Source organism: Juglans regia, chromosome 7 (assembly GCF_001411555.2).
Source record: "Juglans regia cultivar Chandler chromosome 7, Walnut 2.0, whole genome shotgun sequence".
NCBI classification, from domain to species: domain Eukaryota; kingdom Viridiplantae; phylum Streptophyta; class Magnoliopsida; order Fagales; family Juglandaceae; genus Juglans; species Juglans regia.
The window spans coordinates 44,731,562-44,749,247 of record NC_049907.1 but is presented as its reverse complement, the minus strand read 5'-3'; the positions used below and the strand labels follow the sequence as shown (position 1 = coordinate 44,749,247).

The 17,686-nt window shown below is 34.4% G+C and overlaps 1 protein-coding gene across 2 annotated transcripts; it reads right to left on the bottom strand.

Annotated features, from left to right (window-relative positions):
- Positions 1-554: 554 nt before the first annotated feature.
- LOC108988262 (MMS19 nucleotide excision repair protein homolog) lies at positions 555-15,935 on the bottom strand. 2 transcript variants are annotated; one of them, XM_018961475.2, is made up of 20 exons: positions 15,733-15,935; positions 14,653-14,715; positions 14,511-14,565; positions 14,092-14,189; positions 12,428-12,586; positions 12,134-12,193; positions 11,153-11,341; positions 8,442-8,495; positions 6,961-7,047; positions 6,146-6,854; positions 5,431-5,810; positions 5,034-5,107; positions 4,415-4,520; positions 3,279-4,183; positions 2,566-2,641; positions 2,352-2,463; positions 1,526-1,602; positions 1,257-1,337; positions 1,000-1,079; positions 555-914 (listed from the first exon to the last, which is right to left on the bottom strand). In XM_018961475.2, exons 1-20 carry the CDS (start codon positions 15,802-15,804, stop codon positions 881-883), a joined length of 3,471 nt encoding a protein of 1,156 aa, XP_018817020.2. In that variant the 5' UTR covers positions 15,805-15,935; the 3' UTR covers positions 555-880. The 2 variants fall into 2 exon arrangements, with proteins under 2 accessions (XP_018817020.2, XP_035548542.1); XM_035692649.1 differs by lacking the exons at positions 14,511-14,565; positions 14,653-14,715; positions 15,733-15,935 and having other exon boundaries at positions 12,428-12,582.
- Positions 15,936-17,686: the final 1,751 nt, after the last annotated feature.

The window sequence follows — 17,686 nt, the reverse complement described above, 5'->3', positions numbered from 1 at the left end:
TTAAATACCAAGCAGCTCCCTTGGCGCTGGAGATTCACATATTGGGGATGAGATCATATACAATTTGGCCTTCTTTAGTCAGTGCGCTGAACTCTCTTGTATTTCGATTATGTTGCAATGACACTTTTTTTCCCCAAACTTCTGGAAGTGGTCATTGCCTTCCTATTATCCTCTTTTATAGTGCCAGCAAAAATAAGCAACGGTTTGCATTCACTAGCCGGTTAAAACTAAATATCTTTTAGAATTCATACCAATTGGATTTGAACAAGGTAAAGACTAGTTACCGTTTAGGAATGGTTCCAACTAAATCTTACTCCTTTGTGATGGCCTGCTAGTTGAGAGGCTGCAAATAAAAAAACTATAATTAAATTAAAAAAAAAAATTTTGAGGGGCTGCAATGGTGAAACAGAAGTGGAAAACCATACCTGCTTTGTCCGGCTAGAGCAGCATCACAGGCCTGCCAGTTGGGATGGACTCTCATCTTCTAACATTTCCAGTTGCGAAACCTGCGTCTATTCTCTCAGTCTTTGCCTGTCCAACAGGTTGAATGGTAATTTGATAATTTTCGTAGTCTCAATATATTTCCCCATCACCGCTATTTGTACATTTTATTTTGGCTATTATCTTGTAAAAGTTCCTCTTTTCCAGGGAAAATCAAATTAATTCCCGTCAATGTTCTTAATTACCACAAAAATTCCTGTCCCACTTGGATATATATACAGGCGGTAAAGTCAACTAATGTTAAGTACTACTCATAAAAAAAAAACTAATCTTTCGAACTAGGCCTAAAATTTAGAATGCTGACTAAACACGACAAATAACAAAATACACGTCCCAAGACTGTCCAAAACAGCTTCAGAAAACCTCTGGCTGCCTTCCTTCAGAAATGAAGACTTCTCGATGCAATTGATGCCCTAGTCGATGATCAACAGAAATTAATTGAAATAAACACAAAAATCCTCCCAAAAAGAAGAAAAGAATAGATCTCAAAGCATTTACCATGCCTGCCGGCATCTGACAGCTTCCTGACGAATAGCCCTCTTAGGATCATTAAGAGCATTTGATATAGCCCGAAGTACCTGAAAATGCATAGAATCACAAAGTCGAGCACCACAGCCATATAAAAAACATTCTTATTAAAGAAAATGAATAAAGATAAGTTGGTCTAAAAGTACTCGAGTGGAGCATTGCTGTTAATATCCGTAGGATAGTTCTATTTGGTAATATTAACCACTCTTATGCTAAGTTTTACTAACCTGTATTCTCATGGGGTAGATCCTTGCATGGGGCAGCTCGGACATGGCAACCAGACACTGTATAGCTGTCTCCCGAACAAGCTGAAGACATACAAGATAAAGAAATCTCAGATACTTGCAATTTGGCTCTATTATAAAGCTTTACGTCCACAGCATAACCAAAAAAAAAAACCACTCAACAATGTAGTAATTAAGAACAAGTGAATTTATTTCTAAAACAAGTCAGCAACATCGTAAATTTGATTTTCTTTTGAAGAAAAAATCAGTACCATCATATGAGGATAGGCAATAAGCTTGGTAAGGTTATTAATAACATGATGAACATTCTCAATGACAGCTTCTTGCCCTGCAAGTACAAACAGAATAGATCATATACTAGAACTGGGTGAAGAGTCGCTGTAGAACACAGCATAATCAGATAATTTTGAAATAATCATCTATTCATAGGAGTGAGACACAACATTGCATTTTTCATAGTCAGACAAACATGTTTCCTTCTATGGCTTTTGTAGGATCATGCATATCTGTTTCCCCATGAAAAGCAGCAGCAGCAGCGTTTGGATAGTAAAAGTGTTTCGTCTCATCTCATATCATCAGTATAACTTTTTCAAATTTACACACAAAATATAATAAACAATTCAAATTTTTCAAATTCCAAAACAATAATAATATTAAAAAATTATATTTTAATAATATTTTATTCAACTTTCAACTTTCATCTAAAACCATCTCATCTCATTTCACTATCCAAACCGCACCCTCTAACAGCCCCACCAGAGAAATACACCAGTACTGTCTTATTTATTAGCTGCAACATTTTGTTATTAGATCACAAAACTAAAGTCCTAATGTGCAGGGAAATGATAAGATACAGAAAATACGGATAGGCAAAAGCCCATGTACACTGGACTTTTTTCACGGCAATATCTTTCATAGATACGTTTTGGTAAGTAATATTTGTAGCTATTTTGACATGGGTGATAAGGAAATTTGAACAAAAATGACGCAATGTTCTAAATGCATGCAGTTATGCACAAAGCACAACTACCCTGAAAAATAACAAAAGAATTGCACCAACCATAAATTTAGCCTTACCATTTTTATCCGTCAATATCCCAGATAAGACTAGCAGGAGACTGTACAATATATCTTTATCCTGAATATCCTTGTTCAGCATGGACAAGCAATCCAGAATGATAGGTATAAGCTGCAAAATTTTTATGGCATCTTACTTTCTTGATGTAGTCCAAAATATGGAAAAGGACATGAAATCTAATCGCTGCAGATACTGAGATATTCTGACACTAACCTTCTTGGCTTCACTCAGAATAGGAGTTAGTGGAGTATCAGATATGATATGTGCAAAAGCCCGGCACAGCATAGATCTGAGATTATAGAGGAATTACTTCACGAGTACCATTAATCCTTTTCAAACTTTTGCTAGGATAATCTCAAGTAAAACACAAAATATTGTGCAGAATGTTAAAACTGAACAGAGTTACTTAAACAGCTAAGCTTCCAGGATATTGTGCAGAATGTTGCAGTGCAAGACAATCCTGTGACTCCAGTCTGATATGTAACTCTACAATGACCCAAGTGCATATTGATACCATATAGGTGAGAAAATTAAATAGAATTAATTTATGAGGCTTATGAGAGTAAGCAAAGGAAACACTGGCTGTTACGACATCAACACAAAGCTAACCTAAACCTACGTAAATAGTGCAGATTTTTTTCTTATGGGAACCGATAGTGATGAAGGAAACCAGGCCGCAGTGGCCAGTGACGGGGACCGCAAGGTTCCTGGGAAACGACGTACCCTTTGTAAAGAATTTCAAATCATTCTAGAAAGGATCAAACTTCGGTTTTTTATTTAATAAATAACCAGGTAAGAATCCTTAAATCAATTTGAGAATTTTTCAAGACAGACAATGCACAGTAACATAAAATAGCTACACTGCATCAGATGAGCGCTAAGAAAAGCCAAGCTCAATTCACAGTGAGTAGGAATAGGGTCTGTACCTGGAAAGTGATGAATCATTTTTCATTATCAAAGGCTGCAAAATGGGCATCATGGTAGAGAAAAAACGTTGCTTATAGAGTGGTCGTATCACTGCATGAAATTTTCGGTTCAAACAAACTTCAGAATCACTCATTAGAATATGAAATGCATCCGCAGCACTTTTTATCACCGAAGGATGTAAATCCCGCTCACTACTGCTCTCTAGTGAGTTCTGCTTTAATGGAAAAGCATCTGCTTTGTTATTTTTGAGTAAAAACTCCAGAAAAATCATAGTTACATCTTTAAGCTTTTCATGACCTCTCAGAAGCAAACCTTTTCCAATCCATGATAGTCCAGTAATGGCATGTATCTGGGGCAAATTATTGTTCACCACACCAAGGCATGAATCAGCAAAGCTCATTTCACTTCCATTATTTGTTCCACTACATTTCATTAAAGCACCATTATCATGAGAACTCCATAACTTAGTTCGAAAAATGGTTTCTAGAGCTTCTTCCAAGGTACAGTCACTTGAAATCTTTAACTCATTGGACTCTTTACCCAATTTGTTGACTATGGAACCCAATGCCTGAGCTGCTGGAACAGAACCCTTGAGAAGTGTAGTCATAAATAATTGCAATATTTCTTTAAGATTTGGAATGGGAGTTTGAGGACGAGCTGCTATAACTACAGATGCAAATAATGAAAGAATCCATTCATCTCTATAGGACAAATTGTCTATCTTCCGAGCAAGCTGTAGCCCACCCAGTTGAAATTGAATGGTTAGGGATGTGAATTCCTTCAGTGGAAAAAAAGTGCTTGATGAAAGAATGCTGTAAGCTTTCTGGATTATTTTGTTTTGGCTTTCCACTGAACAAAATGCAACAGCATGCCTCATTGCAGTCATTGTTGCATCAAGAAGCTCCTAAAGCAGAAATAAACACGTCAATAACACTTCTCAGAATAGAAATGTGTTTGATCTTTAATTGGTAACCAATGCAGCCCAACCAGCAATGTCAGCTTTACTTGGAGTTTTCAGCACATCAGACATCATAGTAAGACATAATAATATTTTTAAAAACTAATAATAATAAAGATTGTAAAACAAGATAGCAGTTTTTTTATGGGTATAAAACCAGACAGCAGCTTTACCTACCATTTCTTGGACTTGAATACTAAAATCAACATGACTTTCAATTTGGCTCCATACATTAACAGGGAAGCGCAACAAAACTTCGTCAAAACTTCCATTTTCATGGATCCTGCAGACCATTCCAACAAAAGGATTGACTTGCTCAGCAGGAAATCCTTTTTTTTTTTCCTAATAAGTAAAGGTAATTCAAACAAGAAATCACAACGAATGGCTCCATAAAAAAGTTGGGGGGGGGGGGGGGGGACATTAAAATGGGTATCGCAATAGCAATAATATGGCTCTGAACATTTTTAATAGGAAGTTTTTATGAATTCACTAGACATCTTTAGAAATCAATGTTGTTCTACAATTGTGAATATGAACTGAATCACAGAAAAAAGAAGAGAATGAGGTTGGGTCTTCGTAGTAGTGGACCAGTGGTGGTGTTTGATAATTTAAGAGGGGAGGATCAAATCTTATGTTTTGAAGGGGAAGGCTTAAAGAAAAATGTCCTAAATATCAAATATCGTAAGCATATCACATTTGCAAAAATAAGTTCAAACCCACTCAATGCATATCATCGTAGTGGAAGCACAAGGAACTGAGAATATGGAAAGAGAACATTCAGGGTTTAACTGTTTACCATGGAAGCACCTTATTAGAGTAGCATTCCAAGAGCCGGATGGTGATTTCAGGTGACTTCATATTTTCATGTGCCTACACAAACAAATGTGAAGTTGAACTGCCATAAGATCAAGAAAATAAATGATCTTAAATTTAAGTTGTGCAAGAAAAGAACAAAATGAAACCAACAATAAATACAAGGTCGGGAAATGTCCTCAGCCCCGAAGTTGGCCTCGAGAAAACTGATTTTCCCCACAGAATTCATAACAGAGAAACCAAGTAAATAACATCATCTTGAAGTAAATTAACACCACTGAAGGATGTCACAAATACATAAGAACCAACTTCTTACACAGGACATTCCAGGACCTAGTTTTTTAACACTACCCGATAGAGAAGTAAAATGTTATACATACATAAAACTCAGATAAATTGGTGTATATAGCTTCTTCCAACCCTCGGACAATTTTCAGCATATAATTCAGTCCACTAGCGCCAATGCCAGATATTGCTTCCAGTTTGAGTGGAAAAGGCATGGTAAAATCATCAAGAGACACCAAGGAAATACTCTTTTCAACTACAACACCCATGTAGCTTGAAACCTTCTCAGACTCGTGATATTCATCAATAAATGAGCCAATATTCACCAACGCCTTCAATGACAACTTCCATAATAATGTCTTCTTGAAATGCAGGGTGATAATTGACATGAGTGTGATCAAAATACTCTCAAACTCAGATATCAGCATTGGAGAAACATATCCTGGGAAAGTAGCCAGAATCTGCAAACCCTTCACTACATATATATCCAAGAGAAAAGGGCAATACCGTCAGGATTTTACAGGTACTTTATTCTCATATATCAAAAAACTTGAACCGATCAGAACCCAAAAAGCAAATCATGAAAGAACAAAAAGAAACAAGATAAAACCGACCATGAAAACTTTCAGAATAACTGAATTCACATGAGAACTGACTACTGGTATTACTCTCGACATTAGATTCTGATTTTCTTCTTTAAGAGAAAAAAGGGGAAGAAAGAAAGAAAAATCCTAGTATCCCCACCAGAATTTAACAAAAAATAATAATAATAGATAAATTCCAAAGAAGTTCCAAGGCAGAAGCATTCACCTCCAAAATAAATATCTGCATCTTGAGGACTAGTCACCAAGGTAGAACAAAAGGCCTCGGTTAATAAATTTGAATAGCTCTGAAGCATGCCGTAGCATGTCTCACTTGCAGAAATGGATTTGGAAGCAATTTCCTTGGATCCTGCAGTCAAATCTCTGTATGATGCAAGAAGCTCAATGCAGAGATAAAGAGCTCCAAAATTAAGTCTTTTGGAGATTAAAGAACTGACAATTGGTGAGTGATCCGCAGACAAGTTTTTTACAGGAAGCCCTAGAATTTCCATCAATCGCGGGAAGAAACTTTCAAACACTCTATTGCAGGAAGCAATGGAACTCCTTGCAGAAATAGAGAGGAAACGACCAACTACATGTAATTTCAGCCTGCCTTGCGAGTAAATATCATTATAACTCTCGTAACTGGTGATGGTGTTCAAAATCATATTTATGTCTTCATCTTTAACAATCAAACTTAAATACAAACTATCACTTTGCACAATAACCCGCTGGAGAAGTGTTAAAGCTTCTTTAGCAATTTCATTCTCCTGAAAGCCAAGACCAACTAGTGATTCTGAAGTAAAGGATAAAGCCGGCTCTTGTATTGAATTATATATTGCATCTTTAATTGCCAACCAGATAGCTCCAGCATGTTTTAACATTCTCTCTGCTCCATACTTCAATGTGCAACTGCTGAGATACTTTAGAGAATCAACCTAAGAGCATATAAGATGGTCTCAGCAGATTTTAATGCATAATAGTAAAAAAATGCTACTTAAAAAACAATCATAGAACATAAAATTACATAGAATTGGCACCAACCTTTGCAAATGGTAGAGAAGAAGAAAGTTTTTCAAGAAGCAATGGAATGGCAAATGGCTCAAAAAAGGGTGTGGAGGAGAATGCTAACTGCAGAAAGATAAATACAGTTGATGTTAATGAGAAATGTGAGAGTAACATGTCCAACAAGAAATGGGGTTGTAATATACAAATAAACTATAAGAAAAAGGCATTACATCATAGAAAATGCACTTGGATTATGCATTAGCATTACTATCAGAAAATTAAAATTATGCATATGACCATCACTTCCCTCACATAGAGTGATTAACTTGATTTGCTTAACTTATAAACTCTTTAAAGTGACTCAGCCTATGCCATGCGAAATGCCAATTCCACACAGTTGGATAAACACCTATTGAGTGGCGTCCTGCTGTGTCATAATCAAATAAATTGACAACTGAAAAACCACAGTTTTTATTTTCTGATTTAAACACGGTCTTCGCAAATGCTTTTCTTTTGATTTTGCATAAATACCCATATTTTTACTTTCTTAGAAAAAAAGTGGAACAGCTCATTGTGGAGGGTGCATAACATGGCAGGGGCATTGGTTACTCCAAAAGGCATAACCAAATCAAACATCCCTTTATTAGTAAGGTTGCATGCTTGTCACACAGGTTGTCTTTGGCTTGTCTCCTTCCGCAATATGCACTTGGTAGTAGCCCGACCGTAGATCCAACTTCGAGGAGCCAGGCAGGGAGCTGAAGTTGGTCTTGCCTACCTTCTTTACTACTGACAATCCATTCCAGATAATAACTACATACTTTTGTAGCTATCTAAGATCAAAGCTTCACATAGTGAAAGAGCAAACATGAAGCCAAAAAGAAATAGGGAGCTTATGCTTCCCACGTACAGGTACAAAGTACACACCTCCTTCCTCTGTTATGTTTTCAACCTTGTGTCAAATTTTAAGAAAATTGCTCAGAAGACTTTATTGAAAATTTCAATTAAATATAAGAACCTGGGACCATACTGGTATTCCAAAGAAAGAGATGAAATAATGAGCAAGGTAGTTGTAAATGTTTTATTCTCATGCAGAGAAAAACATCTTCCTACAGCCACAAATAACTGGAAAGGCAAATTGTATGCCCTTAAGATTAATGAAGTGGGTCGTATGCATAACCATTGTCCTACCACATTTCCACCCCAAGCAATCTCATTTCCCTTGTATAGAAAAAAATCCCATCATTTGCTCATTCTTCATCAAATCATATGGATCAATCTAGCAATGAGAGAATTTCTATTCTGTTTAGCAGAGCACATGAAACTTCACCCAACTCCATATATGTAATGTATGAATCACATATGACTGGAGGAATCAAAAACAAGAGGGGGGAAAAGATCTTTTCCCAATAAGTCACTTCGAAACTCTAAACTGTGAAAAAAGTATTACAGTAATGAAATTCAGCCATAAGACTAAGTATGATAAGCTCTAAGAAGACTCAAAAGTAAGCAGGACATACCATTAGTGCCTCTGATAGGTCATCTCTTTTGATACCAAGATCCTCTGCTTTTGGCTGTGATATGGGGACAAAAAAAAAAACCCAAATATCACATATCAGTGACAGGCAAGAGCCTGTAAAGTGTCACCAAAATATTGTCTCCAGGAACTTCATGAATCGGTTTCAATCCAAGAATTAGAAAAGTTCAACTTTCATATCAAACAATAGGATATCAAATGACTTGAAGGTGGCCTCGCACTCTTAACTTTAGTAACTTTTATTTAATTAAACTCATTAGTTCACATATAAGGCTTCATATCTTCGTCATTAGGATTTAAAAATAAGTTTTTTTTTCATAGCATTTACAAATAAGTTTTTTTTTCATAGCACTTACAAATAAGTTTAACCAAGTAGAGGAAGATAGACTAGATTTTATTCAGTTTTGAAAAAGAAGATGGGCTTTGAAATCCTTGGATACTCTCATGTTGTGCTGTGAGCATTATAAGAGAAAGTCATTGGTTTCTCATTGTGCTGAATGTCTTCAAGAATCCCTAGTTTTTGCTTGAGTGAAGATAAAAATTGCATAAGAAATAGTGATAGATTATGTCAAAAGACATAATTTTTCTTATAAGTAAGAAGATCTTTATTAATAAGCGCAACAAGACAACCCAAATACATAGGTAGTATACATGAGAGACCCAACTAGTAAAAGAAAAAGATTCTAGAAAATCATGTAAACTAAGGGTTGGTTTGGATAGTGAAATGAGATGAGATGAGATGGTTTTAGATGAATTGAATGAAATATTGTTAGAATATTATTTTTTAATATTATTATTGTTTTGGGATTTGAAAAAGTTGAATTGTTTATTATATTTTATGTAGAAATTTGAGAAAATTGTAATGATGAGATGAAACCATCTCTGAATCCAAACAGGGCCTAAGTCCATTTATAGATGCATTCCACAGGAGAAGATTATGGATAAAGAAATTCTTGAGCTCCTCCGTCCTCTGTTCACGTTCCTTGAAGATTTTAATGTCTTCAATTCCATATACATCAAATGAGCATATAGGAACAAAATGGAACTATCACCTTGAAGATTTTGAAAAATAGCTAAGGGCATCGAGATCAAATGCATAGAAATAAGAAATGATGCAATATTGCTCGAGGGAAGATAATAATTGCATAAGAGCAGATTTGGAATGTATTGATTGAGAAGGTGGAGCGTAGACTAGCATCTTGGAAGAGGTTGAATTTGTCTAAAGGTGGTAGGCTCACCTTGATTAAAAGTACTCTATCCAACCTACCCACTTATTTTTTATCCTTGCTCCCGTTACTAGCAAAGGTTGCAAACCGTCTTGAGAAGCTACAACGCGACTTTTTGTGGTGGTTTGGGAGATGAGTTCAAATTCCATTTGATTAATTGGTCAATGGTTTGTACTCCAATTTCCAGAGGTGGATTGAGAATTGGTAGCTTAATGAAGTTCAACCAAGCTCTATTGGGTAAATAGTATGACGGTATCAACGTAAAAGGGGGGGGCTTGTGGAAGTCTGTTATAGATGCGTAGGTTGGAGAGGCATGGGATGGTTGGTGTTCGAATGAGGTATGTGGTCCATATGGGGTGGGTCTGTGGAAATACATTAGGAAGGGTTGGGAGTTCTTCCGAAGACATAAATATATTGTAGTGGGTGATCACTTTCGTGTCAAATTTTGGTATGACAACTGGTGTGGTGAACAAAGCCTCCAAGATACCTTTCCTGCCATATTTGAGTTCGCACGAGCGAAGGATGCAACGATAGCGGTCCTCTTGGTTTTTTCCGGTGGCTCCCCTCAATGGAATGTTGATTTTATTAGTGTAGCCCAAGACTGGGAGTTGGAGACGATCACAGAGTTCTATGTGGCACTGTATTCTGTATGTATGACTGAGGGACCATGGATAGGATGATTTGGAGTCCATCCAAGAAAGGTAAATTCACTGTCAAATCATTTCACAAAGTTTTAACAAGCCCAGGCAAGCACACATTTCCATGGAAGAGCATTTGGCAGACAAAAGCTCCTTCAAAAGCTGCTTTTTTTGTTTGGACAACAGCATTAGGCAAAACTCTCACCACAAATAACTTAAGGAAATGTCAGATAATAGTGTTGGACTGGTGTTGCATGTGTAAGAAAGATGGGGAATCGATAGATCATCCATTTCTACATTGCGAGGTGGCGAGAAACATGTGGAATCACTTCTTCACAGGACTCGGTTTATCATGGGTCATGCCTTCTAGTTTGGTGGATTTTCTAACTAGCTGAAGAAGTCTCCGAGGTAATTCACAATTCACAGCAATCTGGAAAATGGTCTCTATTTGCATGTGTTGGTGTATATGGCGGGAACGAAATGATAGGAGCTTAGAAAACTGTGAGAAGACAATGGAGGAGCTGAAAGTTTTTTTCTTAACATTGTTCTCATGGGTGGGGGCCGTTGTTTGTAACGGACTAACTGTACATGACTTTTTACTATCAGTTGTAAACACTAACTAGGTATTTCTCATGTATACTCCCTGTATACTTGGGCTTTGCCAGTTTGCCTACTCTTATGAATAAAATACCTTGATTACCAATTAAAAATAATAATTGCATAAGAAATAGTGACAAATTATGTTAGAAGAAATAAAGGAACTTGCACTAATCAAATACATAGAAATAAGAAAGAATGCAACAAGCGTTAAGGCCATACATTCAGCTTACATGTGTAAAATGAATAGGAAAATAACAGCCCAGAATTTCAAAGAGATCCCCAGCAAAACTAGCAAGCGGACCAGATTGATCTGGAAATAGTCGTGCCAGTACTTCAATGATACGAAATGTCAGCAATAAGCATTGAGGATCCTTTTCTGAGTCAACAGCTTCACAGATTCCATAAACAAGCTCATCACCCTAGATAACATAGGAAAACATGATTAGTATAAAAAAGAAGTATGTTACAGAGAAACATTAACTAATGACACGCCATCAGACAACTTAAATCGCTCTAATGTTGGTTGCAAGCAACAGTTCATTATTAAGAAATCTGAAAGATTTTAAAATGACATGATTAACACCTAGCTTAAAGAATTGGAATAAAATACTTTATTTGAAGACAGCGGTATTATAAATTGCAATGCCAAATAGACATGTTCAACTCTAGATTTTACGTGATTCATATAATATATAACTCAACAAGTGCAATGTCGATGCATGGGATCTTGAAATCAAAAGCTTTTATCATAATTCCTGTGCACTTGGGCTTTGCCTATTATTATAAATAAAACTTCTTGATTACTTATCAAAAAAAAAATATATATTTAAAATGACATGACTAACAACTAGCTTAAAGAATTGGAATAAAATACTTTATTTGAAGACAGCAGTAACATAAATTGCAATGCCAAATAGACATGTTCAACTCTAGATTTTACGTGATTCATATAATATATAACTCAACAAGTGCAATGTCGATGCATGGGATCTTGAAATCAAAAGCTTTTATCATAATCTTAAATTGATATTCTAAGAAACTCTCTGCATCATACATGGTTGCACTAAAAATGGACATGCTAAATTCTAAAATTAAACAGGTTTCGGGAGAAAGTATTTGATCACTCGCCATGGTAAGACCAGTGAAAGTGATGTCAATCCTATAAAAAGAGGACAGCATAAAGCAAATGAAATATATACTGGAAACAATACCAGTGGAGCAACTGAATCAGGGTAGCATTCTAACAGGCACTCCAGAAGTTCAAAGCAAAGCTGCAAGAACATTTTTATTGTAAAATCAAATACTTTGAAACCATAACAAGGCATTGGATTGGTAGGTACCATTGCAGATCTATTATATTTTCTGCCAGTAACAATGGCTGCAAAAAATAGTCCATCATTCATGTAAAAAGTTGCATACTCCTGTCCCTTATGGTATGGTTAATTGATGAGATTTCGCGCATTACATATACCGTATCATCATTCTGAGTGAGAAGAAAAAATCACCTTCCTATCATGCTGTCCTAAAGACTGCACTTGTAGGTTCTGTAAAAAAGAGTGGGCAACTGCTTTTGCATCGGTGTCAGTGACCATCCCAGCATCAAGTTTCCTCCTCATCAGTGCCAAGCAACCAACTAGTGCACCACGTAAACATTTCCAATCTGCCTGATATAGATATGGTATTATCAATTATACCTCGATATAACAACAAAGTACATAATTCTTAAACAACAATGCGGTAGGATCTGAATGTAACCCTGCAAACCGATACAAGAAGCTCATGGACACGTAATCCATTCAAATCTATTACAGTTGACTATTTGACTGTTAAGACATATATCATGTCTAATATGAGTGTCTGAAACTACTGACAGCTCTTCTCACAACGTGTACAACCAGAAAAGAAACGACAAAAAAATCAAGCAAAGAGACTCCATATGAACTCCGTTTTACAGAATAATTCAAAAAAAAAAAAAAAAAGTAAAGATTACATGTGCTTCTCACTTCTTAAAAAAATATTACTTGTCAAAAAGAATACATAGCATTGCCTGTCCATATGCATGAAAAAAAAAATAGGAAAAATAATTGGCAGCTATCAAAATTCAAAAGCACATTTTTCAAATTTGGCACATTGGGAGAAAGAATCCCCCATCATAATTGCATCAGCATGTCCCACACAAAGTCTAAAAAGCCTATAGCTGAAAAGATAAGAAAAGAGTAATGTGTGAGTGAGCAACCAAGTTCAATCGCCCTTTACACATATAACATCTATTCTCTATCGCTACTACAGCTATTTACATTATTAACTATGATGAAACCAGATGCAACCTATGAATCAAAATCCAAATCACAAAAATTCTCTCATGGAAATAACCCTTATTCCATGCTATCAAGTTACCAAAGGAAATGCTTCACGATAGAAAAATCATCTCAACAAGAGGAAGAACAAGCATTATTGGTGAAACTTGAATAAATTCGTGCCCGGACACTTTGAGAATGCATGCAGAGAGGCTTGCTGCCACGAAGATGACACCAAGAATTCTTGTTGCTCAGCAATTTCCATGTTATGACAGATTTTTTTTATAATGAGGAATTCTGGAGACCATGCAAATGCAACCCCTTTTGATAAATTTGGAAAGCATGCACATGCATATATGCGTGTATATTTGCCTGTAAACAATCACAATAATAAGAAGAAACAACGAAAATCCCCTGGAGATTACCCGATACATAGTTCTAGGGGGTGGGGTCATGTATCCAAAGTTTATTCCCTAGAGTGGGTCCAAAGGGACCCACCTTGATGAGGTTTCACATCATCAATATATGTGTGTGTGTGTGTATAAACAAAGACTTGATGATCTTGTTAGAAAATATCAATCATACAAATAAGAATTAAGAAAAAAATTACAACACCACGATTATGATATTTGTAAATGTGTTAAAAACCGGAGCAGGATCTATCCAAGGCTCCAATACCATTATAAAAATCACACATGCCAGGTAGAATTTAGAAGGAAAAAATGAGAATAATAGAAAAAGGATGAAAAAATGAAGGAAAAATTTGGAAGTATTAAACAAAAAATGAAAATGAAAATCAGAAGCAGAAGCAGAAATTAGAAATCAAAATTTCCTAAGTAAATGATGATGCAGAAAAAAAAAATCATACTCACCAATCTGTCGGTGAAGAAACCTATCAAGCTATGTATAGTAGCATTCTCTAACGGCTTTGATACAAGACATGCGAGTACTTCTCCAAGAAGAAGGATACCTGGAAAGGATTACCATGTTCTAGAAATTGTTAGGTGCTGGCTTCATTTCCCTAGAGGAAAAGAAGCTTACAAACAATTTAGTGTTTCATAGTTAAATTATAAGGCCCTTATTCCCCAGACAACAACCCCACCACTACCATAAAGAGGAGGAAAAAAAAACAGTAATTTTCCTTGCAGATATCTACAATGGACCATCACAAACATAGATTTGCATAGGAAATATGTATTGCACTACTCACACAAAGTGTAACTTGATTTATTTTTATAATAGTCACCAAAAAATCATTCAAACCAACACGTCTTAAGGTTAACTGAGGTACCTCTAGCACGAATGATGTTATCGGTTGTGGTCAAATACATCTCCATCTCTCTGACCTAAATACAAACGAAAATATTTAATATACCAACCATGCATGCAAATTTGCAATAATAAATAAAACTAATGATACAGGTAGATCATACCAGTCCTTCCACAGATAATACACCATTCTTCACAAGAGAAGTGATTGTGTCCAAGCTAGCAGCCTGTAGTGCACATACAAATTGAATAAATTAAATTTAACCTATCTCACAACACAGCAACACATAAACTGTTAGTGGTGGCTCATATTCTGAACGAGGAAGTAGCACTGGTCCTAGTATAAATGCCTTGTGGGTGGACAGTAGCGGAGAGAGCATGTGAAGTGAATGCAGTATGCAAAAGTTTGTCCTGGACATCTATGAAGTGATGGGTAAAAGGAGTCAGTACTACATTATGGTTTGTTCACAAATAAGGGTCTAATGGCAACAAAGGAATGAATTTGGATGAATGGTTGAGATAATTAAGCTTTTTGTGTGGCATTTTACCATGATTCTAGGGAACAGAATACCTAAAAATTCTTAATAAGGTTGTTTAGGCAGATATAAAGTTAATTTTCATTTTGGGCAAAATATAACATTATCACTAAGGCAATTTAAACCAATTATTAGATAGGCTTCATGATTCTTATATTTTTTAAATAAGATCACCGTGCTTAATCATGTGTTAGAAGGTCAGGTGCTTGTATCAATGTTTTTCCAAAATGCTTCAACATCGAAAGATCCTAGCATCAATTAATTATTTTCATTTCTTTACTTGATCCTACAACTCCATTAATTATTTCCATTCCTTTACTTGGAAGCTGTCCCCATTATTCCAATGCACCTCGTTAATTTCCTAGATTTCAAAAGTCCTCTCTCTCTCTCTCATACATACACACCCCAAACGTATAAGCAATGGCCATATTAACACACGCATAAATTATTCGTGTTCACAGCAAGAAAGAATATATGGAACTAAGATTTTGGTTTGACAACTAGATATGGAACTAAAAAACAGAACAAGTACTATCATGTTCCACCAAACTTAACTTTTCCCTACTTATCCCATAATTATATAAATTAGGTCAAATTACATTTTTAAAGATTTTTCTAGGCAAATAAGAAGGCATTCAAATACTTAAGACACGAGATAATTTACAATGAACGTCGATAACTTGGAGCAGAAGGAAGCAGAGCGTGAACCTGCTGTGTAAGGGAACAAGACGAGTCGACGAAGGAGTCAATGGACTGACCCAACCGAGACGATTCTGCCATTCGAGGACAAAAATTAACTTATCAAAAAAGACAAAAATTAATTTAGGGTTTTAGAAGCGAGAGAGGGAGAGAGAAGGAGGGAGGGTTTTGGGAGCCTGAGAAGAACGCGCGCCCCGGAGTCTAGAAGCTCAAATGCGACCGAAAGGAAAACGGAATTTGTAGAGTAGAATGGGACCCCTTTTTTAATTATAGATATTTTACACAATTATGATTATTTTTTAAAATAATTTATAATATAAATATAATTATTTTAAAATATAATTGTAAAATATATTATAAAAAGAAAAATTATATTCATTATTCACACACTAGACATCAATTTTTTATTTTTTACCTAGTGTATAGATGATAAGTCAAAAAACTCAATTAATTTAAAAAAAATTAAATTAAATTAAATTAAATTAAATTAAATTAAAATTAAAATAAATAAAAACAAACATAGTATATGATATATATGAATGATGAATAGCAAAACTCAAAAATATCTAATTTTTGGACATTCTAACTCCGTATAAAGTTGGTGCTTAAATAATTTCATGATTTCTTTTTTATAATTTTTTACTCTAACTTTTTTATAATTAAGAGAAAAAACAAAGCATATTATGTGAGTTTCAGTGTATTAAATTTGTCCATAATCTATAAAAAAAAATGAAGATATTAATATATTCATAATAGAGTCTATTCGGTTCTAATTATTAAAAATATTTGGATAAACAAATTGCTAAAAATCTCTATTTATATAAATACAACATTTATTGTAAAACTTGTTAAAATTTTAAAAAAATATAAAATATTACGAAACACTTCTAAATAAATAATAATAAAAAAGTATATCGACGAGAATGTTCTGTTTGGATAGCGAGATATTTTTAGGTATCTAATGAATAATAAAAAAATATATATATATTAAATAGTAATTAATAGCATTAAAAAGTATATAAAAAATAATAAATAATAATGAAGTATTCTGAGAATAACTCAGTATTCTTTAAGTTAATAATAGGTAATGCTACTCATAATTCATTTTATCATAATCCCATGATATGATATTAAATAATTAAAAACTATTTATTATGGTTTACTTGTGAACCTATTATTTAATGTCACACCAAAAAATATTGAGAGAATGATGATAAAAATAATGATAAGTAGTTTTTTCCGTCAATAATTATTAAGACATATTAAAATTTAAGATTTATTAAATAATCACGTTAATAAAATAAGGTACGAAGCTGCATGTTTATGTCACGTACCTTTCCATGAAAACTCATCCTATTTTTACTGCTCAACTGTATCGATATTCATATTTGCCTGTAATTTAATTTTGGAGTAATGTCTTTTAGTTATCATTATTTTATTGTTTATTGGTGTGACATCAAATAATTTAAAATTGATTTATTAATTTTATCTGATATTAAATCAGGAAGTAATATCATTCCTTCGGGATCTTCTTATTTGGTATTTAATAATTAAATGATAAGTAATAAATCATAAATAATTTTGTAATAATTTAATCACACGATATAGGATGATGAAAAAATAAGATATTGTTACTATGTCTCATAATTTATATCACTCATTTTATCCTCTTAATATGGTACTATAATGAGGTGTCACATGTCTTATTAAAAGAAATTAAAAATATATATTCAAAACAAAATAGCTTTCAAAGATACAAAAAAATATAAAAAATAAAGACTACCTTTATGTTTGTGTTTTAATTTTTTAAATAAATAGTACATCAAAAAGGCATAGTGAAAGAAAGGCATAGTGAATGGTATAAAGTAAGAGTCGTAGTAGCATTTCCTGAAAGAATAATAGCAAAAAGATATGAAAAATGGTAAATATTTCATCTTTTACAACACATTACACAATTCTATTT

Coding starts and splice junctions, on each gene's coding strand:
- LOC108988262 (XM_018961475.2), bottom strand. CDS start 15,804: ATGGCAGAATCGTCTCGGTTGGGTCAGTCCATTGACTCCTTCGTCGAC. Junction 14,190..14,510: donor TAACATCATTCGTGCTAGAG/GTACCTCAGTTA, acceptor AATCCTTTCCAG/GTATCCTTCTTCTTGGAGAA. Junction 1,080..1,256: donor TCTACCCCATGAGAATACAG/GTTAGTAAAACT, acceptor ATGCATTTTCAG/GTACTTCGGGCTATATCAAA.